General features: G+C 37.6%; 2 protein-coding genes across 3 annotated transcripts in view; one reads left to right on the top strand and one right to left on the bottom strand.

Moving 5' to 3' along the window:
* LOC134675423 (oocyte zinc finger protein XlCOF6-like) overlaps positions 1-13,169 on the bottom strand; it is a 37,842-nt gene extending 24,673 nt beyond the window's left edge. Inside the window, exons 1-12 of the mRNA XM_063533677.1 lie at positions 12,931-13,169; positions 10,644-10,751; positions 9,984-10,185; positions 9,002-9,142; positions 8,056-8,222; positions 7,155-7,240; positions 5,673-5,798; positions 4,598-4,714; positions 1,866-2,015; positions 1,058-1,132; positions 794-905; positions 332-436 (exon numbers count right to left, since the gene is read on the bottom strand). Of these exons, the coding sequence (XP_063389747.1) occupies positions 332-436; positions 794-905; positions 1,058-1,132; positions 1,866-2,015; positions 4,598-4,714; positions 5,673-5,798; positions 7,155-7,240; positions 8,056-8,222; positions 9,002-9,142; positions 9,984-10,185; positions 10,644-10,751; positions 12,931-13,047 (1,506 nt within the window). The 5' untranslated portion in view covers positions 13,048-13,169. The remainder of the gene's footprint in view (positions 1-331; positions 437-793; positions 906-1,057; positions 1,133-1,865; positions 2,016-4,597; positions 4,715-5,672; positions 5,799-7,154; positions 7,241-8,055; positions 8,223-9,001; positions 9,143-9,983; positions 10,186-10,643; positions 10,752-12,930) is intronic.
* Positions 13,170-13,619: 450 nt separating this feature from the next.
* On the top strand, positions 13,620-25,585 carry LOC134675621 (zinc finger protein OZF-like). Of its 2 annotated transcripts, XM_063533949.1 has the most exons (9): positions 13,621-13,789; positions 13,973-14,615; positions 15,137-15,285; positions 20,570-20,667; positions 20,997-21,023; positions 21,710-21,827; positions 22,172-22,287; positions 23,014-23,151; positions 25,457-25,585. In XM_063533949.1, exons 1-9 carry the CDS (start codon positions 13,685-13,687, stop codon positions 25,545-25,547), a joined length of 1,485 nt encoding a protein of 494 aa, XP_063390019.1. In that variant the 5' UTR covers positions 13,621-13,684; the 3' UTR covers positions 25,548-25,585. The 2 variants fall into 2 exon arrangements, with proteins under 2 accessions (XP_063390017.1, XP_063390019.1); XM_063533947.1 differs by lacking the exon at positions 20,997-21,023 and having other exon boundaries at positions 13,620-13,789; positions 20,570-20,694.
* Positions 25,586-27,202: the final 1,617 nt, after the last annotated feature.

Here is a 27,202-nt window from a genome sequence, read left to right as displayed (position 1 = left end):
TAATGCACATAACTTATAAATCGACTTAATACTGCCAATACTTGTATCAATGTGATCAGAGAGCTGGCAGTTTTCTATCGCAGCACATAAGTATTGCCAGTCAGTGAGGGAATGCTGCCAGCATCTTTGGCGCAATGCCCGGGCCTTTTCAGATGTTTTTTAATATAGATTCGTTTTTCATTTTATTATAAGTAGTTTTATATATGTATATGTAAAGTTTGTATGTAAAAAAAAATTGCAGTAGGTAAATGAACAAAATAGTTCAATTTAAATATGCATAATATTTATTTTAGCTCACATTTTCATTTCAGCAGCGTAAATGTGTACTTACATCAAATACTTTGTCGCACATGGAGCAGGGGTACTTCAGCGGTCGCTTGAAGCCCTCGTGCACTAATCGCCGGTGCTCGTTCAGAGACCACACGTTCACGTACGCCTGCAGACAAAAACACGTATGTATAAGAAAAAAGTTAGGGAAGACATCTAAAATTTATGACCATGACTGCATTTATAAGCTAGTTGACAAAGTGAGAGCAAAGCGTCTCCATTTCATCGGAACATGCTTTCATATGTCCCTGTCGCTACTATGCAAAAGTATTTAAAGGGTAGACAAGACAGTCGGCACACCCAGTCAACGAAACAATCCAGGGAAACGGATAGTTATAATCAGCCGGCTATTGGACAAAAAATTAAACATAAAATCGTCAGACTAAAAAATTGGCCGCCTAACATATTAAAAAGTATTAAAAAAGACTAATAGAATCTTGTTGTAGGTAGACTACGTAGTAATTACCTTTTCGCAGCGGTCGCACTGGAATGGTTTTATATTGAGATGGACTCTGTTGATGTGTTGCTCCAAGTCGCGTCGTATCGCGAACCGCTTGCCACAGTGCTCGCACGCCAAACTGAAAGCATATACTATATGTATCTAATTATAGTATAATAAATTAATACATATTTTTTTTTAGTGTTGAAAACCCCTACTCATGAGATATCAGCAAAATTAACTGAAGATTAGTATTAAATACTTATTTCATGATTATGTAATGGTACTCACGGTAAATCAACGTAATTGACGTGTACTGAGGCAGTTTTCAAGTGATGTTTCAGTATTGTCGCCGATTTGAAACTCCTGAAAATAAGACATATTGTTATTAGTAGTAAGCCCGACATCACTCACTTATACCTATGTACCTATAATAATAAAGTGAAAATAAAACTATACTCCGTATACTCGACACTTACGTATCACACTCGACACAATAGTAGTCCTTGTTGGGCGAATGCTTGACACTGTGTATCTTGAGTAACGAAGGACTCTTGAACGCTTTCCCGCAGTCTTGGCAAACGTACTTGACTCGACACTTACTTGTCACACTCGACACAATAGTAGTCCTTGTTGGGCGAATGCTTGACACTATGTATCTTGAGTAACGAAGGGCTCTTGAACGCCTTCCCGCAGTCTTGGCAAACGTACTTGACTCTACACTTACTTGTCACACTCGACGCAATAGTATTCCTTGTTGGGCGAATGCTTGACACTATGTATCTTGAGTAACGAAGGACTCTTGAACGCTTTCCCGCAGTCTTGGCAAACGTACTTGACTCGACACTTACTTGTCACACTCGACACAATAGTAGTCCTTGTTGGGCGAATGCTTGACACTATGTATCTTGAGTAACGAAGGGCTCTTGAACGCCTTCCCGCAGTCTTGGCAAACGTACTTGACTCTACACTTACTTGTCACACTCGACGCAATAGTATTCCTTGTTGGGCGAATGCTTGACACTATGTATCTTGAGTAACGAAGGACTCTTGAACGCCTTCCCGCAGTCTTGGCAAACGTACTTGACTCTACACTTACTTGTCACACTCGACACAATAGTAGTCCTTGTTGGGCGAATGCTTGACACTGTGTATCTTGAGTAACGAAGGACTCTTGAACGCTTTCCCGCAATCTTGACACACGTGGGACTTGACTATTGGTGCTGTGGTGCCCTCTATTGGATGGCGGCTAAAAGAAAACATATTATGTTAGGGCATAGAGGGCATATAAATAAGTAAATACAGGGTGTTTGGTACATCGTTTGCCAAATTAAAACGGCAGATAGGTTGAGTCATTTGCTATCTTCTCATGCCTAGAAAAACAAAATTGGCCATGTTTTTTTTTACTACTACGCAAGTAAAAATTTGGAATTAAAAAAACTGGCATAGAAGTGAACAATTTTTTTGCGTCAAATAAAAAGATTCTAGGCCTAGAAGATAGCAAATGACTCAACCTATCTGCCATTTTAATTTGGCAAACGATGTACCAAATACCCTGTATAGTGTGTTCACTCCATATCCACTCAACCGTCCGGCCCGCGAGACTGTTTTCCTGTCAACCGTCCGGGTTTTTTTAGCGACGCACGCCCCGCGCAGCGCATTCACAACTTTCTACCAAAATTATAACTACACTGCCATCTAAATTAGAGCTAGCTATTTAGTTAGGCTACGTTGTCGCATCAAGAGAATTAGTAAATAATGCCGAAATATTCCGTTAGATGGCTCTGAAATCAAATCTTTCTTCCATCCCTTTGGATAGTAAGGTTCCCGCGGACGGTTAAGAGCATATTTTTTTCGGATACTATGCTATGGTCGGACGGTCAAGTGGTTATAACAGTTTTTTTACCAAAACGCTTGTTATTTTCGTAGTCGACATCTAGCGCCAAGTAGCGGATTTATCTGGCCCAGTGCCGGATTTACCACAAGGCTAAGTAGGCTGAAGCCTAGGGCGGCAGATTGTAGGGGGCGGCAAATTTGGGTCAAAAAAATATTTTATGTGCTGTTCAGATAGGGTCGACCAGAATTTATTTGTAAATTTTACATAACAAGCATTATTTGTCGATTTTGCCGCTCTCTGTCATGTCAAGACCCTCTATATTGAGACAGACAGACTGCCGGACGGACAACAAAGTGATCCTATATGGGTTATCCGTTAATATCCCTATTGGTTATATCCATTTTTTTCCTTTTGAAGTACGGAACCCTAAAAATGTACCTACCTACTACTTTCTCGAAAAAATTTCGCTTTCATTTAAGTAACTACATTATTTGTGACTTTTGTGACCCATTTCACCACCATCTAACTACATTGTGAGTTGGGCATAGTCGTCAATTTTTGTGTCTTCGTGGTATTATGGGTTCCGTTTTTTCCTTTTGAAGTACGGAACCCTAAAAATGTACATACCTACCTAAAAAAATTCGCGCTCGCTACGCTCGCGTTATCATTTCCCTAACTACATTTTTTGTGACCTATCTGACCACCATCTAATTAGGTACATTGTGAGTTTGGGATGGTGGTCGATTCTTGTGTCTTCGTGGTATTAAATCTTCTTGATACCGTCCGGCGGACTGTTAATCAGTGGGCCCCTTATGGGAGGTGGATAGGGGCGGCAAAATCGGCATAGCCTACGGGCGGCAAATGTCTAAATCCGGCACTGATCTGGCCCCAATTTCACATCGGTGACAGGTGCGACAATTGTAAAATCCCTGCTTCTGACGTCACAGGCATCCAAGGGTTACGATTATCACTTACCATCGGGCGGGCCGTATTCCTGCTTGCCACCATCATTGTATTATTAAAAAAAACTTTATAATATCGGAAAAAAACAGTTATTTCTCTTGCGAAGTTTCTGACAATTGTCAAAGATTTAGAAGAATTGTAGGTAATTCTTGACAGGTAATGAGTTATATGTCGGAATTTCGTGACAATTGTAGTGTTTCTTGTGACAATTGTCATAAACTTAGCAAGAGAAATATCTGTTTTTATCCGATATAATAAAGTTTTTTTTAATAATACAATGATGGTGGCAAACAGGAATACGGCCCGCCCGATGGTAAGCGGTAACCGTAGCCCATGGATGCCTGTGACGTCAGTAACAGTGATGTTTTACAATTGTCGCACCTATCACGTTGGTGAAACAGGGGCCTGATTTATCAGTACCTACTGCTACTCGACAATAGATGTCGCGTCGAACAAAAAGTCTAATACTCGACAATTTTCAGCTAATATTATAACCGAAATAACCGGAACACTATTTTCAACTCCTTTTGCTTGTAATATTAGTTGTAAATACAGTTTTCGTCAGTCGCGATATACGTCCCTAACATACAGTCACCTTCAATAAATGTTACCCTTCGAAGGCCGCAAAAATATGTGACGCGCTCTTATGGCTCTACAAATAAGATCGTGTCAGACATATTTGCGGCCTTCGTTGTGTAATATATTATTGTACAGTCGCCATCAGACATATCGGAGCGGCCAAGGTGCTCACATATATCTGAACACGCCTCTATTGTCAGGGCGTTAGAGTGCGTGTTCAGAAATTGTGAACACCTTGGCCGCTCCGATATATCTGATGGCGACTGTAGGTGACTGTACAGTCAACAACAGAGCTACGAATACAGGCAAAGTGCCAACAATATGTATACAATGTATACAATGTACAGGCAATAAAGTACTGTATACATATTTTTGACACTTTGCCTGTATTCATAGCTCTGTTGTTGACCGTACCATCTGTAATGGGAAACCACATTGTATACTATACTCACAGGTTTATATGCGCCTTTAGAACATCTTTGTTGGCATAAGTCTTGTTACAATATTGGCACGTCTCCCTCGCGCGACCGTGCACGCTGGACACGTGCTTCCGCCATGCCAGTTTACGTCTGAAAATGTATAATAAGTTTTTGGCAAAAATTTCATTTTTGGTACAAGCTTTTATCGCTGACTGTACTTTTCTTACGACAGACAAGTAGACAACTAATACTCATAGAGACAATTCTAAAAACCCCTAACACAATTAGGTTGCGTTGTTTCATCACAGAGTTCCTAAGGCCACCTCCTGTCTCCATCATCAGATCAGCTCGATGGTACCATAATATTGCATTGTCATCCGATTTATACATGCATGCAAAATTTCAGCTCAATTGGAAACCGGGAAGTGGATCAAATTTAACTTGCAAGATTTGATTACAGACAGACAATGGTCAGGTGAAAGTAAATAAAAGCTTGTAATAAAATTCCAATACCAATAGAATCTTCATCACTACAAGGTTCACTATATTTTTAGGGTTCCGTACCTCAAAAGGAAAAAAACGGAACCCTTATAGGATCACTCGTGCGTCTGTCTGTCTGTCCGTCTGTCACAGCCTATTTTCTCGGAAACTACTGGACCAATTAAGTTGAAATTTGGTACACATATGTAAATTAGTAACCCAAAGATGGACATTTTTTATAATTTTAAAATACATAGGTTAGAAGTTATTTAAGAAATTTGGCTATTTTCTTAAATAACTTCGAACCTAATTGGTCCAGTAGTTTCCGAGAAAATAGCCTGTGACAGACGCACGAGTGATCCTATAAGGGTTCCGTTCTGAGCCCTATAGTTCGTTTTTTTTAGCATTAGAAAGAACTCCACAGAAGTAAGCGTACAGTTTTTATCAGGCTCTTTAATTGTTAATAATTATTGAATTATCTAATGTAGCACGGTCAATACATATAATTTACTTCAAATTATTACCGCTAAAAGTGCCGGATTTGGAACCACAAGCTTACTTCTGCGAAGTTCTTTCTAATGCTAAAAAAACGAACTATAACAAGGTTTAGGTCCAAACTATTACTTACGTGAATGTCTTGTCGCAGTGCGGGCAGTTGTGTCTGATCTGACGCGAGGAGTGGAAGGCCGAGTAGTGGTCCTTGACCAGCACCCGACTGGCGCGGGTCATGCCGCATACGGGGCAACGGTAGCGCCTGTTTAATAAGAAATTATTGGGTCCACACGGTGTAACACGAGGAAACCGAATAATTTTAACCACGCATTTCTGAGGTCAAAAGAAGGAAAAAATGTAATATGGATTTGGGTAATTACGCCAAAAAAATTTTTTTTTTGTTTTTTCAGTTTTTTTTAATGTATTTTGTACATAAAAAATAAATGTTATTGGTAAACACTTAAAATTTATTTACACATTTTTTTTTTGTAAAAACAACTTTTTGCAAAGTGTTACTTGTCACTTTTTGACATCTATCAATAAGGATATTTAAACTACGTCCCATAGCAGCAACATCACCATCAAAAAGGCCTTTAACACTATTTAACAATAAAAACTTGTTTTTTTTTAATTCATAATATCTCTGAAACTAGGCGAATTTCAAAAAGTTTATAGGACATTTTTGTCTCTAAATGTGATCAGGAATACGCTGTTAAAATTATTTGGTTTCCTCATGTTACACCGTGTATATTGGGTCGCATAATAATGAGGGTTTCCGCGATCGAGTTTTTCACTAGATGACAGCACCGTGGCGAGAGGTCTAGCTGTCATTATCCACCAATCATGTTTAACCATGTTTTTTATTGTGGATTTTGACAGCAGCTGTCAAAAAGACCTCTCGTCTCGGTGCTGCCATCTAGTGAAAGTCTCGACGGCGGAAACCCTCATTGATTGTCCCAATGTAATGCATAAAACTTATTTCGCATAATTTTATTGTTATTGTGCTGAAACTATTAACTTTATTGAAAAATTATGAAACAAACCTAACCTACCCTATTCTACACCAGCAGGCCAACTCGAGGGCATGATGGTTTCTTAGTTTTAACATCTCTTCTACAGGTTAATCTGATTGGTAGTGGTAAAGTTTATAAAATTAAAATTACATGCATGATAATACGACGTGGGATTAATTGTTATTCGAAATGATTATTTATTTATTAGGTATATTTGATTATTGATGAGGAAATGGAAATTTTGACATATAGATTTTATTCTAGAAATTGTAGACTAGTATTTTTTTATACAATTTTTTTAATGTTTGACGATCCTTTTGTGAAATTCTTAGTGTTAAATTTGATCTGTATAATAATCTAATGTTATTATGCAATAATATTAACATCAATAAATTGCTCTGATAATTAGATTAAGATTAATTACGATTCATAAGAGCTTGTTGCTAGGACTACATGAATAAAGTATATTTTGAATTTGAATATAAATAAATAAATAAATAAATATTATAGGACATTCTTACACAGATTGACTAAGTCCCACAGTAAGCTCAAGAAGGCTTGTGTTGTGGGTACTCAGACTCAGAATTTGAATAGAATGAACATACTTTTCATGGTATTTCTTGTGGCCGTTTAGCTTATCTTCTGTACTCATTCTCTGCTTGCACACATCGCATTCATAGTTGCCGTTGCTCTGAAAATAATACACATATAATTTTATTAGTTTCTATAAATTATCACTACACTGTATGAAACAAAGTCCCCCGCCGCGTCGTCTGTATGTTCGCGATAAACTCAAAAGCTACTGAACGGAATTTCATGCTGCTTTCACCTATCAATAATGATTCTTGAAGGTTTAGGCCCCCCCACATCTAGCGGCATCTTTAGAGCGTCGGCGTCTGTCGGCGTCTGGTCAGCGCTATGGAAAATGACGTCGCTGCGCAGTTGCGTCGACGTTGCGTCGACGTTGCGTCGAGCGCGGCCATACAGTTGTAGACGCCGACGCTCGAAAGACGCTAGATTTTGTGCAACCCAAGGCACAGAATAAGTAATTAGGTACAGAAGACGCACTCTCTAACAAAAGGCGTCTCAGGCGTCTGTCACGATCAGCACAGCTATGGCCGCTAGGTGGCGACAGCGCCACGCGCGGGTTATGGCAAACCCCAAGATTGGGGTCGAACGGATGTACTTTTAGCTACCTGTAGCGACGAAATCGCGGAGTGAGACACGCCTGCCCAAGGAGAAGCCGGGGCGGGTCGCTAGTAATCGCATTTCTCAACCGATTTTTGTAAAATTTAGGGCTCTCCAAACCCCGGCCCGCGGGCCAAATGCGAAGCGTTCCAATCCGGCCCGCGGGAGCCAGGCTCCAGGTGATCAGCCCTAACAGCAGCAACCAGATACACCCCTCCCCACTTCTGCGCCGATGGTGGCCCGCGCGAAAATTGTGCGGCGCAATATGGCCCTCAGGTAAAAAAGTTTAGAGACCCCTGATTTAAAATAAAGACTCACTTCACTATGTTTCTCCATGTGTTTATCAAAGCTGTCCTTATAGTTGAACCCTTTGACGCAGTCTGTGCACTTGTACGTGGAGGCCAGGTAACGCTGGTCGAGCGCCATGCGCGCGCGCTCCTCGAAGCATTGCTCTCGGGTTATTTCGAAGGGTATTATAGCTAACTCTGAAATGAACAAACTTAAGTAAAAATCCTTATTTTTTGACCCTACGATTCACAATTGTAACTAGCTTAAAGTTCCCTTAAAATGCTTGCACCAAAAAAATTAAAAAAGCCATTTTTTTCTTATGTTTTTATACTGCGATGGTGGCAAACAAGCTTATGGACCACCTGATGGTAAGCAGTCTCCGTAGCCTATGGACGCCTGCAACTCCATGTTACATGCGCGTTGCTGACTAGAGATGCACCGGATATCCGGTTACTATCCGGTATCCGGCCTATCCGGCCATAATTTTACTATCCGGCCGTATACCGGATAGTGACCTACTATCCGGCCGGATACCGGATAGTAACATTGCTTGATTTCGGAGTAAGCAAATTGGATTTAAGAAACAGATACGGTCATAATGGTACTTGTTTATTATTTTAAAACAATTGAATCATTCCACTGACTTGCACGCGCACTAATTTCGAACCTAGAAATGAGTCCGCGCGAACGTTTACTAGGAAACGGGTCAAACCTGCAGAATGCGCACCTGAAAAACCGAAATGTAGGTATAGTTCCGCTGGCCGAATATTCGGCGGCCGGATACCGGATGGTCAGGCCGAATATTCGGTATCCGGTATCCTGCCAAACAACTATCCGTTGCACCTCTATTGCTGACTCTTAACAAACACTCCGCACCCTCTTTAAGCTCTGGCAACCTTACTAACCGGCAGGAACACAATTCTATGAGTATGAGTCTAGTGTTATTTCCCCATTTTGCAATCTAAATAGTTCTTACCATCTTCTACATCATTCTTCTTTCTCTTCTTGTATTTTCTGGGAGTTTTCTTGGGGCTTTCTTCCACTTGTACCGTTTCTTTCTCTTCCTTTAATAATACTTTTAGAGGTAAGCCTTCTTTTACAAATGACTCTTGGCTGTCTGAAAATATTTTTAAAGTATAAATATGCATCATAATCATATAGGGATATACATATACAAATAGTCTTTATTCTGCATAAATTGTCTGCAACAAACGCAAAGGCCAGTGAGTTTGCACCAAATAAACGTTTTTTCTACATATCTACAAGTTTAACACCAAGTAACAACTATATTTCGTTTTTTTTTAGCATTAGAAATAAGGTATCTTGATGTGTCTTTTAATTGAAAAACCCGTTTTAAAAATAAGTTACGGCAAATATGTAATAATTATGAATCTAATACGATAATTTATATTCTTTTGCTTTCATAAGTAATAGTAACTGATTTTTAAAAAGCGTTTTTCAATTTCAATTTAATTTCTTTCTGATGCTAAAAAAAACGAACTACAGTGGTCTTATCACTAAAAAGAGTAAAAAGTATGACAAATACTTTAGGAGCTGAGTGCTGACTGTTAATAAGTTTTTGGCAAAAAAATCATTTTTGGTACAAGCTTTTATCGCTGACTGTACTTTTCTTTTCACAGGTAACAAATACTCATCAAGACAATTCTAAAAACCCCAAACACAATTAGGTTGCATTGTTTTATCACAGAGTTCCTATCGCCACCTCCTGTCTCCATCATCAGTACAGCTCGATGATACCATAATATTACATTGTCACCATACTTACATATGTAAGCAAATCTTCAGCTTCATCGGAAACTGGGGAGTGGGTCAAATTTAACTTCTAAGATTTGACCAAACATAGATTAGTCACATACATACTTACCTAAATATTAGGTACATCACAAGTTAAATAAAAGCTTGTAAAATTAGTGGTTTTGAATCTTGCTTCAACTTACTGTTATCATCTTGATAATTATCCGGTACTCTCTCTTCCTTCATCTCTAGTTTGACGTTCAGCCGGTTGTCATGGCCAAGGTTCCTCCTAACCACCTCCTGGGTTGATTCGGTTCCTAACTCGATGATATCCAGGGACACCGGAGACAGCAGGTACGGAGCGCGGGTTCGTGTCCGAGCTGATTGTAGAGTAGCTGTTTCCATCTTGAAAAAATTAGAGATTTTTAGGGTGGCTGCCATAATATATGATCTGAAAAATGTTTGCGAATTTTTTGGATAGCTTTTTAATAGCTGTTTAGAACAATGGTACCCAAAGTTATCTGGCCTCCGACCCACCTAACAAAAACTGCCATTTTTCTTAAAAAGGGCAATCTTAAAAAGGGGATCAAATATTATAATAAAACTCAAATACCAGGCCCACTCAATATTTCTGGCGACCCATAGTTTGGGATATGATCGTTTAGAATTTAGAATGGACGACAGTGGAGAAGGTTGGAGGAGGTCTATGCCAAGAGGCACACCGAACTGCGGGACATTTTGTAGTAAAAAAAAACGATAATATCATTTTAAAAACTTTTGAACCCGAAGATCGGAAATAAAAGGCTATATAGATAGATAGATAGATAGTTTAGAATAAATAATTGTTGAATACATATACATACCCTATGTATATTCTGAAGCAGAATATGGTTACTTTGGACATTTTGTATGAACAACTCTGCTTTTTGCGCGGCCCGCTTGCAGAGGTAGCAGAGGAAGAGACATTCGGCCTGGAATAAAACTACTTAAGTTAGTTTATTTTTAATGTTTGTATCTACCTTTTAAATAAATGGTATTTGATAAAGTCAAATAAAAAGTAGGTACCTACAGTACCGGTCAAAAGTTTAAGTTCACTCTGTAAATTCGGTTAAATGAAGCTATAACACAATGTACTAATAAAAGTATTTAATAATCTTTTATTACATAATAAATTAAAGGTAATTCTCTAATTTAAAACCACAATTAAATAAAAAAGATCAGTTTTTGCCAACTTTAGACTCTTCAAAATATCCGCCTTTTGCTTTCAATGCTGCCATACACACTTTCGGCATTCGCGTAATTAGTTTTTGCAGTGTTGATGTCGAAATTTTATTCCAACAAATGTATAGGTATTCCCAAAGCTGTTCTTTATTAGTTGGCCGCATTTTTCTCACACTCCTGTCCAATTCATCCCATAACAACTCAATCGGATTGAGGTCGGGCGATTGAGGAGGCCAATCCATATATTTTAATTCTTTTTGGTTCTCTTTGGATGAAATGTAGTTTTTGCACAACTTCGACGTATGCTTGGGATCGTTGTCTTGTTGGAAAACAAAACATCTGCCTACAATCCGTTTTCCAGATGGAAAAGCGTGACGTTGCAAAATGTTATGATACATTTTCTTATCCATTATGCCATTGACTCTCACGAGATCACCAACTTTATCACCCGCAAAGCATCCCCAGACCATAACTGATCCTCCACCGTGCTTCACTGTTGGCATCACGCATTGCTTTATCATTCGTTCGCCTACTTGTCGTCGAACATATTGACGACGTCTCCCTCCAAAAATTTCAAACTTCGATTCGTCAGAAAATAAAACTTTAGACCACTGTTCAGACGTCCAGTTTTTGTGTTTCTGGGCCCATTTCAACCTCTTAACTTTATTCTGACTACGTAACAATGGTTTTTTGGCAGCAATACGACCTTTTAGACCATAGTTTCGCAGACGCCGTTGCACTGTCGAAACCGATACTCGCTGTTCTCGGGTGGCGTTGAGTTCTTCGCAAATTTCTGGAGCAGTTAGAGTACGTTGGCGTTTGCTCTGCACGCAAATAAATTGGTCTTCGCTTTTAGACGTGACTTTTGGCCTACCTGATCGAGATCGACTGCAATTAAGACCGGTTTTTCGTTTTCGTTTCAAAGTACTCACGACAGCGGTTTGAGAAACCTTCATTTTTTCAGCGATTTACCGCGTCGTGTAGCCCTCATTTGACAGAGTTACAATAACAGCACGAGTTTCGACACTAAAATCGGCTTTGCGACCCATTTTAAATGATTTCTAACTTCACGAAATCTCATAGGAAATACGGAACAAAAATATTAAATGGATCAAATTTTCCGAATAACATAAAACGATTCCTCCAAGAGGTATTTTTATTGTTATTTGGTAGTCGTGGAAACAATTAAACGTTTGAAATTCAAAACATATTCTATATTTGAACATAATTAAATATGATAACCTTATTTCGCAGAGTGAACTTAAACTTTTGACCGGTACTGTATATAAATATTTAGAGACCATTCATTTTCAAAATAAAATAATAAAATTTTATTTTTATTTCAAGAAATTAGCATTCTAAGAGAGGCAGTACATTGATCCCCTCACCCTTTACTAGGCTGAGCAGGGGTCGGAATCCGGTATTTGCTCTATACAAAAATACCGGTATTATTAAGTTCTTTTTCGTTCTTTGGTTTATTATTTAATTTTCAATTGGACAATCTTATAACACAAAGTCGTTACCTAAATACATGATTCAGTCCTATGTAAAGAGCATAAAATAAGTCAATATATTGGTATATTACGGTGCTTTTTAAAAATACCGGTTCCGAGCCCTGAGGCTGAGCCTGTAACGTGGGAATCTTAGAGAAATATTGAATACTGATATGTTGCGGCGATTATTTTAACAGAATGTATTATATTTAATTAAGTAAAGTCGGTACTATGAGTATTATACCAATTACAATATTAAACAATAGGTTTTCCGAGCTCAATGGCCCATTTATTTAGTGAATAACAAGTTTAAAATGTTCAAAATCTTTTATGGGCCATTGACGCCTTAAAATAGGATTATTTATAGCACTATCTTAAATCTATTCGAAGGGCATATTGACCGTGGTAATTTGGAGATAATGAATGCAAGAAATACCTGTATAACTGTTTTCAAAACTGAATTCTGTAGATCTAAGCAATAAAATGACTTGTCTTCCTTCCCAGCTAAACAGCCAAAACAATACAGATTTAACCCAATATCAGATTGATCCATTGCAGTAGAATTCTGAACAATACTCAATAAAATCAAGACATTGCGCAGAAATTAATTATTTACTATTTCCAACCAAAACACCGACAAAATAGGAATAATAATATTATTATTAATATGACATGACAACATTGAGAAACAAGTAGGTCAAGTCAACAGATTAGAAACTAAATTGACCTCATGTTGTGTCAAATCATTAAGGCGTTTTTTTAAAACTTAACTTCATCATATGAAATGATAAATAGCGCCATCTTGTGCCGAATAGCATAAATTAACAGTGAGCGAGATCCGGTTACGTCCCTGCTTTGACACTTAAAGGAGTACGCTTAAAAACTAAAAGATATCACTTATCAAGTCAAGTTTCTTATATTAAAAACTGTACATTTGCATTACTTAAAACAATAATATACAAATAAACAAAAGTAGTTAATATGTGTCATTAAACGTACAGTAGAATATAGATTACAACACTTTTAATTCTTTCGAATTAATTCCGAATCCGAAATACTAACTTCACGATTTCTGAACGTAACGTTATTATTTGCAGTGATGCTCGTTTGTTTTGGTTTGTTATTATCAAAAGAAATAAAAGTAAAGCACATAATTTAACTTAATGCAGATTATGAATTAAAGCTTTACAATGTCCGACATTTGCAGATTCTGTTTATCATTTTCTAGTGATAATATGCGGCCTTTAACCGACTGTGATGGTATTGTGTATAACAGCATAAGTTTTAAGATCCATGTAAGTTATATTTCAGACTAATTAACGTGTTATTTTTAATATAATTAACATTGGTAAAGGCACCTATATATTTTCACTTAAACTTAATTCATCAGTTAGTAATATACCATGAAATTCAATACTTAATTAATGTAAGTCTTAAGGCTGTCTATGTAACTGTGTATTTAATTTTGCATTTTACAGATTCCCCTAAACAATATATTTCCAACTCATATTTGCGCCATATGTGTTAATAAACTGGCCGATTTTAATAAATTCTGCTTGCAAGTACAAAAAAATGAGGAAACTCTGCTCAATAAACTGAATAAAGGAAAATATGCTTTAGAGAAATTTTACGAACAATTAAAAAATGAAATTAAACAAAATAACACACTCATACAAGAAAATCAAGAAGCCATTGACAGTTTAAAAGAAAATGAAGTAAAAATTAAGACTGAAGTTCTGAATTCAGACTATGATACTGATTTTGACCCCGATGATGATTTACCACTTTTGAAAACAAGAGATAGCAATATTGAAGATGCACTGAATACAAATGTTACTAAAACTGACAAGGAAATTTCAGAGACTCTTTCTGCAAAACTTTTTAGTTTCAAATGTCTTACATGTTTTGAAATGTTCATTAGTCAAAATAAATTATTGAATCATTACAATAGTGTACATAAAGTCAAAGCAGAAATAAAAGGGAATCAGTATACACAGATTGATGGTGATGAAAAAATACTGTATAAATGTAATAAATGTGATAAAACCTATGAAAATGTAAGATCGGTAAATAAACATGCAAAAACACATTGTGATGAAAACTTCCATTGTAAGCTTTGTGGTGAGTACATTGCATTCATTGCACTATATTGTATAAATCCTCCAAAGCCAGGCTGATAGTGAGTTACTGCTTTTTCAATAAAATATTATACCAAAAACTTGTTAACATTGCCAAAACTAGTAATAAGTTTGCATTAAAACCGCCTGTTATTACCTCTATGCAATTAGCTACTTTCCTACTAGTCAAATCAGCTTCTTTTTTAGAGCTGTCAAAACAACTTGCTAATATGGAATTAGTATGAAAACATGTATAGTGACATCATGGTCAACTTACCTACTATTTATATTTCAATCAGATTTATTAAATAGAAATTTTGTTTAAAAATAACTGCTATCTATGTTTTTCTAATAATTATCTGGTGTTATATTTCGTGAACAGTGCGCAATAATTTATTTTAAGTAGAGGAAAGTACCCAATTACCTTTGTTTATGATCTGTACATGTAGTGTGAGGTGTGCAATATTGAGTTGTATATTTTCGAGTGGGACTATAAAAATATTTTTGTTCTTTTGATCACTCCAGGAAGGACATATAAAACTGTATCAGAAATCATAAGACATGGCAGAGCTCACAACGGTAAGAAAATGTCATGCTCGTTGGGATGTGGTTTTGCTACAGTGTACTCTGGAGCTCTTAAAAGTCATGAGAGGAAGCATAAGGAGGAATATAAGGTAATGACTTATTATACATATATCTAATACACTATAACCATACTTTAGAGAAACATGATCTCACAATTTTACCTCAATGAAGTGTTCTTTTCTAACAAATTTTTAAGAAAGGGGATGACCAGTTTTTTATACAAATGTAGTCTGTTAAGTCATAGAAATGTTAGTAGTGTTATGAAAAACCACTATGAAAACCCTCGAAAGGGACATTGTAATATACAAACGTAGAGTTAGACCAAGACAAGTCTGCAACGATTTTGATAGCACATGCAGTGCAAGTATTATTTTAAACGTCAAACTTCCATGAACGCACGAAGCGCTTTGCTTCCACTTTCCTTATGCGCACTGCCAAGGAATGGAATTCCTTGCCGGCGTCTATATTTCCGTGTTCTTATAACCCGGCAACCTTCAAATCAAGAGTGAACAGGCACCTTCTGGGCGAGCTCGCTACATCGTAGGCCACGTCTACGCCTCGGCTAGTCTGTGGCCATGAGTAAGCCCATTCATAATAATAAAAAAAAAAATTATAACGTATAAGTAACACTTGCACGGCGTACGCTATCAAAATCGTTGCAGACTGTTAGACCTTCATGTTTTACTTAGATATCGATGACTAGAAGAATGTCACATTTGAGTTCACTTGACTTATTGATTTAGCTATCAAATAAAGCACATATATATTTCTATATTATTATTTAATGTAATTAGAGATACAACAGAATGGCGACGAGTTATGATCGAATAAAAATACGATAATTCCACGCGAAGTTATATCCGCGGTACCTCAAACTACAGCTAGTTCACTATTTCCTTTACAATGGAAAAGCTAGCAGACGTGCTCGCCGAGATGATGGAGGCCATGAAAGGTATGCAAAGCCAACAAATAATTTTGCAAAACGCATTGCTTAATCAAAGCGCAAATACAAAACCAGTAAGCGGAATTACACTCCAACCTTACGATGAATTACACGAAACATTCGATAGTTATTTACAACGGCTACAAAATTACATTACTCTTAAAGGCGTTACGGATGCAAATATAAAGTTACAAATTTTCTTAAACTGCATCGGCCCGAAATACTACCAAGTGTTGAAAAATATAACAGCACCGAATACACCTGAATCAAAGTCTTACGACGACCTAGTAAAGATATTGAAAAATCAAATTGCACCCGAACCCGGTGAAGTAGCACAACAGCACAAGTTTTGCCTGAGATTACAGCATGAAGGCGAAAGTATTGCCAACTACGTAGCCGGACTCAAAGAAATAGGTGGTAAATGCAATTTCATATGCCATCATTGCAACAAAACAACATTTGACACACACCTACGTGTCCAATTCATACGCGGACTACGAAGCTCTGAAATTAAAGAAAAATTGCTACAAGAATCTCCTGCTACAAAGTTTGATGACATAATCAAGATTGCCTTGGCTATAGAAACATCTAAATCTGAAACGAAAGAAATGGGACAAGATATAGAGCCTAACATAAACAAAATATCAATAAAGAATAGATACAGAAACAGTACATACAATGGTAATACAAGTACATACAATGGAAACAAAAATACATATAAAAGAGATACGAATACACAAAATGAAAATAAAAATACATACAACGGAAATAATAATACGAAGGATAACATCACTTGCTTCCGATGCGGAAAAGAAAACCACAAAGCTAATCAATGTAAGCTGAGAAATAAATTATACTGCAAGAAATGCTACACCAAGGGACATGTACAGTCAGTCTGTTTCAAAGACCAAAACCAACTAGATATGGATAGTGACCTATCATTCTACGAAAGTGAAGAAGAAATATACGAAATAAAGAAAATACATAATAACTCATCAACAGACAAATTCAACATAACACTTCAGATAAATGGAAAAATGCACACTATTGAAATGGATACAGGAGCTGCAGTTACTACATGCTCTAAAGAATACTTTGAAAAGAATTTTAAAAACGTGAAACTACAAAATACACATATAAAGCTACGTGCATACAACAAACAAATAATGGAACCTATTGGAATATGCAAAGTCAAAATCCTATACAAAAATAAAGAGATTGTGGGAAGAATATTCGTAATCAATGATGACGTAGACACAGTCGTTGGAAGAGAATGGTTGAGAGCGTTAAATATAGACTTTGACATAAAAACAATTACGGAAGAAGATGTTACAGAGAAAGAATTTAAAGATAAACTGAACAAATTATTACAAGATCATGAAGAGCTATTTTCGGAAAAAGTGGGAGAAATTAAAAACTTGAAAGTTTCGTTTAAGTTAAAAGAAGGTACCATACCTATATTTCTGAAGCCACGTCCAGTACCATTTGCTCTTAAAGATAAAGTTGAAGCCGAAATAGACCGATTAGAAGAAGAAGGGATAATAGAAAAAGTAACGTATTCTCAGTGGGGCACACCAGTAGTTCCTGTGATAAAACCAACTGGGAAGGTACGCTTATGCGCAGACTTTAGAGCTACATTAAATAAAAACCTGGAAGATGACAACTATCCCTAGAATAGAAGAGGTATTTTCGAAACTTAGCGGCGGGAAATATTTTTGCACGCTTGACATTAATCAGGCATATTTACATATGACGACGAATGAAGAAACAGCCGCAATGCAAGCTATAAGTACATGCAAAGGCACCTACAAGGTGAAGAGGTTAATGTTTAGGGTTAAAATAGCACCGAACATCTGGCAACGATACATGGACCAAACCCTGCAAGGAATGAAAGGTACAGCCTGTTTTTTCGATGACATTGCCATACAAGGACGCACATATACGGAACTACTACAGAGAATCGAGGCGGTGTTCCAAAAATTACAGGAATGCGGATTACATGTAAATAAAAAGAAATGTCAATTTTTCCAAAAGTCAATTACATACTTGGGACACACGATAAATGAAAAAGGCCTTCATCCAATGCAAGATAAGGTAAACGACATTAAAAATAGTACACGACCTACAGACGTATCATCGCTCCGTACTTTTCTGGGGATGATTAATTACTACCAACAATTCATTCCCAACCTTGCTTCAAAACTAAATCCACTTTACAAGCTGTTGCAAAAAGATACCAAGTTTGTTTGGTCAAAAGAATGTGATAAGATTTTTATTGAATTGAAGGATGAAATATGCGGAGATAAAGTATTAATACCATTCCATGCTAATTTACAAGTGACACTTGCCACAGATGCGTCACCTACAGGATTTGGAGCGGTTTTATCACACATTATGCCAGACAGGGCGGAACGACCTATCGCTTTTGCGTCAAGATCTCTATCTAAAGCAGAAAAAGGGTACAGTCAGCTAGATAAAGAGGCGGCAGCACTGATATGGGGACTTAAGAAATTTTTCCAATACTGCTATGGACGAAAAATTACATTGATAATTGACAATCAACCATTAGCACGAATACTACACCCTGAAAAAGCGGCACCTGCTACTACTGCGATCAGACTAGTACACTATGCAAATTTTTTAGCAGGATTTGATTATAATATAAAGCTGAGAAAGACGACTGAACATGCAAATGCCGATTATTTTTCAAGACTACCTAATTCTACAGATACAGCAAAAAATACACTTACAGATGATGACGCGTTTTACTTAAATCAAATATCAGAGATGCCAATAACCTTACAAGAAATAAAAGACGCTACAATGAAGGACTCAGAGCTACAAAAGCTTTACATGGACATACAGTCGGGTAGAGACGACCCTCCTTCCATTTTCTATGGAATAAGGATTGTCATACCTAAGAAGCTACAACCTCAAATATTAGAAGAACTTCATACGGCCCATACAGGCATTGTTAAAATGAAAGCTTTAGCCAGAAGCTACATTTGGTGGAAACATATTGATACAGACATTGAAAATACGGTAAAGAAATGCAAAGTATGTTGTTTGATGCAGAAGAATCCTACCAAAGTACCAGTACATGCTTGGGAGTATCCGAAAGAGCCATGGAGCCGAGTACACATAGACTATGCCGGACCATTCATGAACCATTACTTTCTTATTGTTGTGGATGCGTATACAAAGTGGTTAGAAGTAACACCAACAAATTCAATTACATCAACAGCAACAATAAATATTCTTAAAAAGTTATATACTACATTTGGACTACCAATTACACAAGTTTCCGACAACGGCAGACAGTTCCGGTCAGAAGAAATGCAAAGATTTCTCAAATCAAATGGAATCCAGGCTAAATTTACTGCTCCTTTTCATCCTTCTACGAATGGCCAAGCCGAAAGATATGTACAGACAGTAAAAAGAAAGCTGAAAGCAATGGCAAATGAAGAGGGTACCTTACAAGACAAGCTATACAGATTTCTAATGATGTACAGGAAAACACCAAACAGCGCTACGGGTTTGAGCCCAGCAGAAATGATGTTTAAAAGATTATATAGGACAAGGATAGATTTAGTCAAGAGAGTACCAGAGATAAGGATGAAAAATGATAATGACGACAAGATTGTGAAAAAGGAATTCAGAAGAGGTGATAGAGTTCAAATACGAATGTACGACGACAACAAGTGGAAATTTGGAACAATCACGGAAAGAAAAGGGAAACTTCACTACGAAGTCGAAGTAGAAGGAAAATTACATCAGAGACATACAGATCAAATAAAAAAGACGTCATGCAGCGGTGATGTTCCATACGTCTATTTACCTAGGCCAAGTTCACCTACCACAGAGCCTATACCAAGTCAACCGAATGTAGAAACAACTGCACCCCCTGAAGGGGTTAATGATGTTCAAAATGTACCGAGCCCAAGTACAAGGCAAAGCGGTGTGTCTGACGTAGGAACCTTACCTATACCCATGCATGTAGCACCAGAACCTCAAACCCTAGATGAGACACAGTCAACTACATTGCCAGAGACAGTTGAGAACTCTACAGAGCCCGTGCTACGCCGGAGTACAAGAAATAGAAAAGCACCAACACGTCTCAATCTCTAACCTGACTTTGAATCCATTAACGAGGGAGAGTGTTAGACCTTCATGTTTTACTTAGATATCGATGACTAGAAGAATGTCACATTTGAGTTCACTTGACTTATTGATTTAGCTATCAAATAAAGCACATATATATTTCTATATTATTATTTAATGTAATTAGAGATACAACACAGACTTTTCTTGGTCTAACTCTAGAAACATATTTTTCTGTCTTATCATTTTTATCATGAATTCATAAAATGAAAAGTGTAGGTACTAGGTATACAATAAAAAACACCTACCTAATCAAATAATGTTTTTAGTACAAATGTGAAACCTGCGGAAAGAGCTTCCAAGTGAAAACCTGGTATGAACAGCATCAGAACATACACACTGGGGCTAAACCATATACCTGCGATATGTGCGGCATGGCGTTTCATATGGACAGGTGTGTAGAAAATGTGTCATAAATAAAGTTTTTCAGTATACATGTGAGACCTGTGGAAATAGCTTTTAAGTTTAGTTTTACCACGACTGCCTTAGCAGTGTCAAACTTACATATTCGCTAACGTCTGCGTAACTTACTTTCTATACATCTCGCTCGCACAAATTTGCGAGTACGAGCGAGATGCATAGAAAGTAAGTTATACAGTCGTTAGCGAATATGTCAGTATGAAACTGGTGGTAGCTGTACTGGTATGAACAGCATCAGAATACATACACAGGGGCTAAACCATACACCTGCGATAGCTGCGGCATGGCGTTTCATATGGTCAGGTGTGTATAATCATGAAAATCTGAGTTTAATAGTACCTTATGTATAAAAACTATTAAATTAAAAAAAAAACCCCTACGCTATATACGAAAAATATCAATTATAAGCCAAAAATGCGTTACATCATTTTCGAAAAGAGATAAATACTCTTCAAACTACTGGACCAATTTCTATCAAGCATAGCTAAAAACCATTGCAAGGAAACTCGTTTTCACGTAAAAAAACCGCATTGAAATCGGTCCATCCGTTGGAGAGCTACGATGCCACAGACAGACAGACATTGGTGTCAAACATATAACACCCCTCTTTTTTGTCTCGGGGGTTAAAAAAGTTAATTTGAGAGAGATTTTATAAATGAAACGAAATATTCACCATTTTTATTTAATCATTACTGTTAACCCGAGGAGCGCCCTACTGTTACACGTGTGAGTGTGATAGTAGTTAGGGGATATTCATAAATCACGTCATATTAAATTAGGGGGGGGGGGGTCTGGACATCGGATGATGGTTGCATGACGTAGGAGGCAACGGGGTCATTCGAAGCATGATTTTTGGATGATTTGGGGGGGGGGGGTCAAAGATCGATGACGTAATTTATGGACAGCCTCTTAGTATCTTAGTATAGGAGTTCCATACCCGTACTGTGATAGTGGGGCGCTCCACGGGTTAAGTATTATTCATGTAACAGGTACCTGAAGGCGCATTGCAGTGCCGTACACCCTGAAGCGTCCTTAAAGAAACGTTACGTGTGTGTACACTGCTCCAAGCCTTGCGGAACTATGAAGGCACTTACGAGGCATTTGAAGGTACATAAAAAAACCTGCTTGACAAAAAAATCGTTAAAAAAGCCACAGACGAACAAACTGATATTTTGAAAGTTTTAGGGTTTCTCGTTGACTACAAAATCTTATTAAGTGAGAGTAAACATCTCAGTTATGTTCCTGTATTAAGGTGTGCAATACCTTAAATTATTGTTATGTTTATTTTTGTGTACATTTTATTGCCTGAATATTTAACACTTACTTTATGAAATCAATAGTTAAATCACTCACTTTCACGCGCTGAGATTACTCACGTCACGAGTGACAACGATTTTATTAGATAGTGAGAATTCTGTATGTAGGCTTTTTTATTTGATTACTTATTTCAGGAGCATGGAATAACATCCAGTGTACTGTGCGATCTGTGTGGTAAAACACTATCCAGCTCAGAGCAACTGGCGATCCACAGGAGGCTACACACAGGCGTAAAACCATATTCCTGCAGGTCTGTTCACAATTTAGTTGCCTATTTAATTAATTTATAATCATTCTTACGTTCATAATAGTAAGCTGTGACACGTGACGTTGCAGCTCGGTCGATTTCAATGAGAAATTGCCGCGGGAAGTAGCTTGCTGTGTAGATTCACAGAACAAGTTGCTTCCCGCGGCAACCTCTTCGCGAGGTGGCTCGTTCTGTGTTCTTCGTAACATTTTAGGAAAAATGTGTCATAATATGGTCTCTTTTAAGGATGATTTATGTAGCTCTTTAAAGTATCAATAGATCTTTTGTCTGGAGACGTAACCTAACTAAAAATATTGAGTTTTATATTCCATACTCGTATTTTTAGGTATTTAAATAAAAGTAAACAAAAGCTACCCTCAAATGGCTCCTTAAGTTGCGGGTAGATGAAAACATTACATGATCAAATAATATAAGTTAAAGTCAGGTCGTTCAGTGACAGATCCAGGCGGATTTATATTTGGTTGGTTAGCCAATAAATGTTATAACTACCCGAATACGTACAAATTGTTTGTTTACTTTTATGTAAATACCTAAAGATACCCCCCAAGTAAATCCCCAATCCGCATTGGGCTAGCGTGGGGACTATAGCCCAAACCCTCTCGTGCTTGAGAGGAGGCCTGTGCCCAGAAGTGGGACGTATATAGGCTAAATTGATTTTTTTTTTACCTAAAGATACGGACTATAAGTATATCGTCAACCTTATTCCAGCATATGCCACAAAGCTTTCGCAAAGCGCTCCAACCTGAAGCTTCACCACATCACCCACAGCGGGGAGCGCGCGCACGCTTGTGCAGCGTGCGGCAAGCGCTACAGTCAGCGCAGCACGCTCCACAGACACGTGCATAGGTACCTGGTGTATTTATCACCTAATTTCATATCCCAAATCCCCAACAAATCCCCAACCAACAACTTTTGTTTGGGTTATCATTTGAAGGGGTTCAATTGTGTTCCGACTCAATTATTTAGAAAAATACATTTTTTTTTTAAATATTGCTTAGGATGTTATCACTTAAACTACTGGTGAATAAAATTTATTCTAATTTATCTTGCTTGATAATATTTTAAATTTTCGTGTTTTAACCGTGGTACCACGGCTCTTGTACCACAGGGGACCAGAGGTAATTTTTTTTCCCGTAGACCCACTGCACCAAAATGGGACTACGGGTAATTGAAAAGAACTGTCTTTTACCCGTGGACCACCGTTGTCAGATTTGGAAGGTTATATAGGTAGGATTAATTATTACATTCTCTTACATTTAATTATTACAAACGGCGTCGTCATTTTACAAACGTGAAACGTTATGTAAATTGCCGAAAGCAAATTGCAAATTTAGTGTTTCTTCTCCAAAAACATTTTCTTCACAACGTAACTAGACGGGCGGTTTGCCCTTCGGGCATCTGAAGCTACCTAACGAACCTAACCTACCTACTCGTACCTACCTACCTACGCCTAAATTGAAGTGGGTCTATGGGGAAATAAATTATCTGAGGAATGACCCGTGGGCCCACGGAAAGTCTCGTATTCAAAAAGATAACTTAAAACTGGAGCAGTGGGTCTACGGAGAAAAAAAAAAACCCGTGGTCCCCTGTGGTACAAAAGCCGTGGTACCACGGTCAAAACACGTAATTTTTTTGCACGAATGTCATGCTACGTGGTTCGGTTCGGATGATACCCTGACTACTATATAGTATAGTTAAGTACATTTTTTGCACGGACGTGCGTACTATATAGTATAGTTAAAAATACAACGTATACAAAAAAAATAAACTTCTGAAACCATAGCCATCTGTATAGTGACGTCTTTGAGATGTTTAAAAGTCAATGGCGTTAATGTTCACACCTTTATTATCAGAGCTCGGCAGGGGTGAGCCATTTTGACGTCACTTATGTCAAGTGTAGATATTAATATAGATAATATAGATACACCTTAGAAAGAAATATTAAAATAAAACATTATTAATTATAATTAAACTAAAATGACCATGCCTTATGTACAAATAAACTTTAATAGTAGCATATGGATGGATATACATATTATTTGAAGAGATTTACTAAAAAAGCTTGCAATAAAATTAATTTGTTTTAATGGCGACGTTAAGATCGTAGCGGAAAGGCAGCCTAAATAAAATAATTTATTTAGTTATTAAATTACACCACATATACCATAGAATGACACGGCATGTCCATGTTGTGCAAACTCTGAAAACAGCTCACCCCCGCCGAGCTCTGTTTATTATGCTTTCGTTGTAGATTGAGACGTCATTCGCGCGAGCATTCAAAAAAGCGTTTGAATTAGGGCATGCAGTACCGGTCCCGGTACCAAGAATTTCATTTCCCGGTTCTGGGCATGGCCGGAACCGGGATTCCCGGTTCTTCCCGGTTCTCGAGTAATCTTTTGATTACTTTTAAGAAATTGTTTTTGTTAGCGTACAATCTTTATGAATGACTTATTTTCATATAAATAATTGCATAAGAATTAATAAATTACATATTTTATTAACAACAAAGACTTAATAGGTAATTGGCGTTCCAACCTATTTTACGAAATTAACCGGCACACATTGCCTCCGCCTGGGCCGAGCCACACGGCCGTAGCGTAGTCGATGCACTCAGCACTATAGATATGACGGCACGGCCTGCCTGCACGAATGCCTACTTTACTAGGCTAGTTTGTCGGGTTATTTGGGTCCCCCGTTTCATAGCACCATTATTAAATGTTAAATAATGTCCCGAGCTAAAGTACTAAAACATTACTACTATTGAAATTGGAATAAATAGTCATATGATGAGAACCGGGAAGTACCGGTACCGGGTCTTCAGTACCGGTTCTTTTGACACCATAAATTTCCCGGGAATTCCCGGGAATATGAGAACCGGGAATTCCCGGGAGCATGCCCTAGTTTGAATGACACAAATGGATACATGTGTATTTATTCACACGATGGCAGTGGCATTTTTTATCAATTGTTGGATTTTCGACTTAAAGCGTTGGTCGTTAAATCGAATTTAGCGTGCGGACAGATCCAAGCGCTTTTTAACGCGCGCTGAAAAAGCGCTTGTGCGATGGGGCCTTATGCCTGTCTACATGATGATTTTCTATATATTTACTTGCCTCTGGCTGTATGTAACATTATTTATCGTATTTTACAGGCACCATTCATCCGAGAAGAAATGTACAAAATGTGATGCCGCATTCAACTCCCACACTGAACTTGAAGCTCATCTGAAAATTTGTTCTTGATGTTTTATACAATGGAGTAATAAATATTTTTTTCGAAATTTAATGTTTTATTCCTCATCTACTCTCTTTTTGTTCACCTTTGTCCTATACCTATCTCGTTGCTATGTGATACTATTGAAAGTATTGAAATAAATGTAAAGGTCCCGGGTATTAAGTAAAGGTCGCGGGAGTCCGCTGGATGCGGGTGGCGCAAGACCGGTCATAGTGGCACGCTTTGGGGGAGGCCTAAGTCCAGCATTGGATCTGGCTGATATGATGATGATGATGAGATAAATGTAGGTACCTACTCGGAACTTGGGAATGATAAATAATCTTAATCATTTTACTCGTAAAGTGAATTTACATGTCAGTCTGGATCTAGTACAAATTTAACAATTTTGCTGAAATTAAATAATCCAATTAAATCTTCTTCTTCTTCTTCCTCGCGTTATCCCGGCATTCTGCCACGGCTCATGGGAGCCTGGGGTCCGCTTGACAACTAATCCCAAGAATTGGCGTAGGCACTAATTTTTACGAAAGCGACTGCCATCTGACCTTCCAACCCATCAGAGGGTAAACTAGGCCTTATTGGGATAATAATCCAATTAAATATCAGTCATAAAATCTATTCTACCTGTGGGTTCCTATAATTGGCTTCCTGAATCTACTATAATTTCTATGTTAATGTCATAGTTGTACCATGTAGGCACCTACTACATTATACAGGGGGTTTGGCCAATCGTTTGCCAAATTAAAATGGCGGATAAAGTGGGGTAGTTTTCTATATTTTCACACCCTTTAAAAATTTTTGGGGCCACGAGTTTTTTTTTGGTTTGGTTTAGCATTAGAACGAACTTGAAAGAAGGCAAGGCATCTTGACATTTATTTTAATTGAAAAGCGCGTTTTAAAAATCAGTAACTAAGTATTACTTATGAAAGCAGAAGAATATAAATGATCGTATTAGATTCATAATTGTTACATACTTGCCGTAACTTATTTTTAAAATGTGTTTTTCAGTTAAAAGTCACATCAAGATTGTTCATCATCATCATCTCAGCCTATATACGTCCCACTGCTGGGCACAGGCCTCCTCTCGAGCGCGAGAGGGCTTGGGCTATAGTCCCCACGCTAGCCCAATGCGGATTGGGGACTTCACATACACCTTTGAATTTCTTCGCAGATGTATGCAGGTTTCCTCACGATGTTTTCCTTCACCGAAAAGCGACTGGTAAATATCAAATGATATTTCTTACATAAGTTCCGAAAAACTCATTGGTACGAGCCGGGGTTTGAACCCGCGACCTCCGGATTGCAAGTCGCACGCTCTTACCGCTAAGCCACCAGCGCAAGATTGTTCACCTTATTTCTAATGCTAAAAAAACGAACTATATATAGTTCTGTTTATATTACATATCAATATGATGCAATATAAGGGTGAAAACATCATACTTACAATGTCAACAACTAATGACATTCAAATAAAATATTCCCCAAATATCCCATTTATCCCTATAATGGGTGATTCACAAATCGTTAGGGGCGGTTTCGATAGCTAATTATCAAAATTCTTTATAATCTCCTTCGTAAAAACCAACTGATAGCATTCAGTAGAATATCGCTACCGTACCGGACCAAATTGACGTTTATGCACAGTCAGAGTCAATAATATGTGTAC

This window comes from Cydia fagiglandana, chromosome 22 (assembly GCF_963556715.1).
Source record: "Cydia fagiglandana chromosome 22, ilCydFagi1.1, whole genome shotgun sequence".
NCBI lineage: Eukaryota > Metazoa > Arthropoda > Insecta > Lepidoptera > Tortricidae > Cydia > Cydia fagiglandana.
Note: the sequence above shows the minus strand (reverse complement) of the source record. Positions and strands in the feature narration are given on the sequence as shown.

Coding starts and splice junctions, on each gene's coding strand:
- LOC134675621 (XM_063533947.1), top strand. CDS start 13,685: ATGTCCGACATTTGCAGATTCTGTTTATCATTTTCTAGTGATAATATG. Junction 15,286..20,569: donor AGCATAAGGAGGAATATAAG/GTAATGACTTAT, acceptor TAATGTTTTTAG/TACAAATGTGAAACCTGCGG. Junction 23,152..25,456: donor CTCCACAGACACGTGCATAG/GTACCTGGTGTA, acceptor CGTATTTTACAG/GCACCATTCATCCGAGAAGA.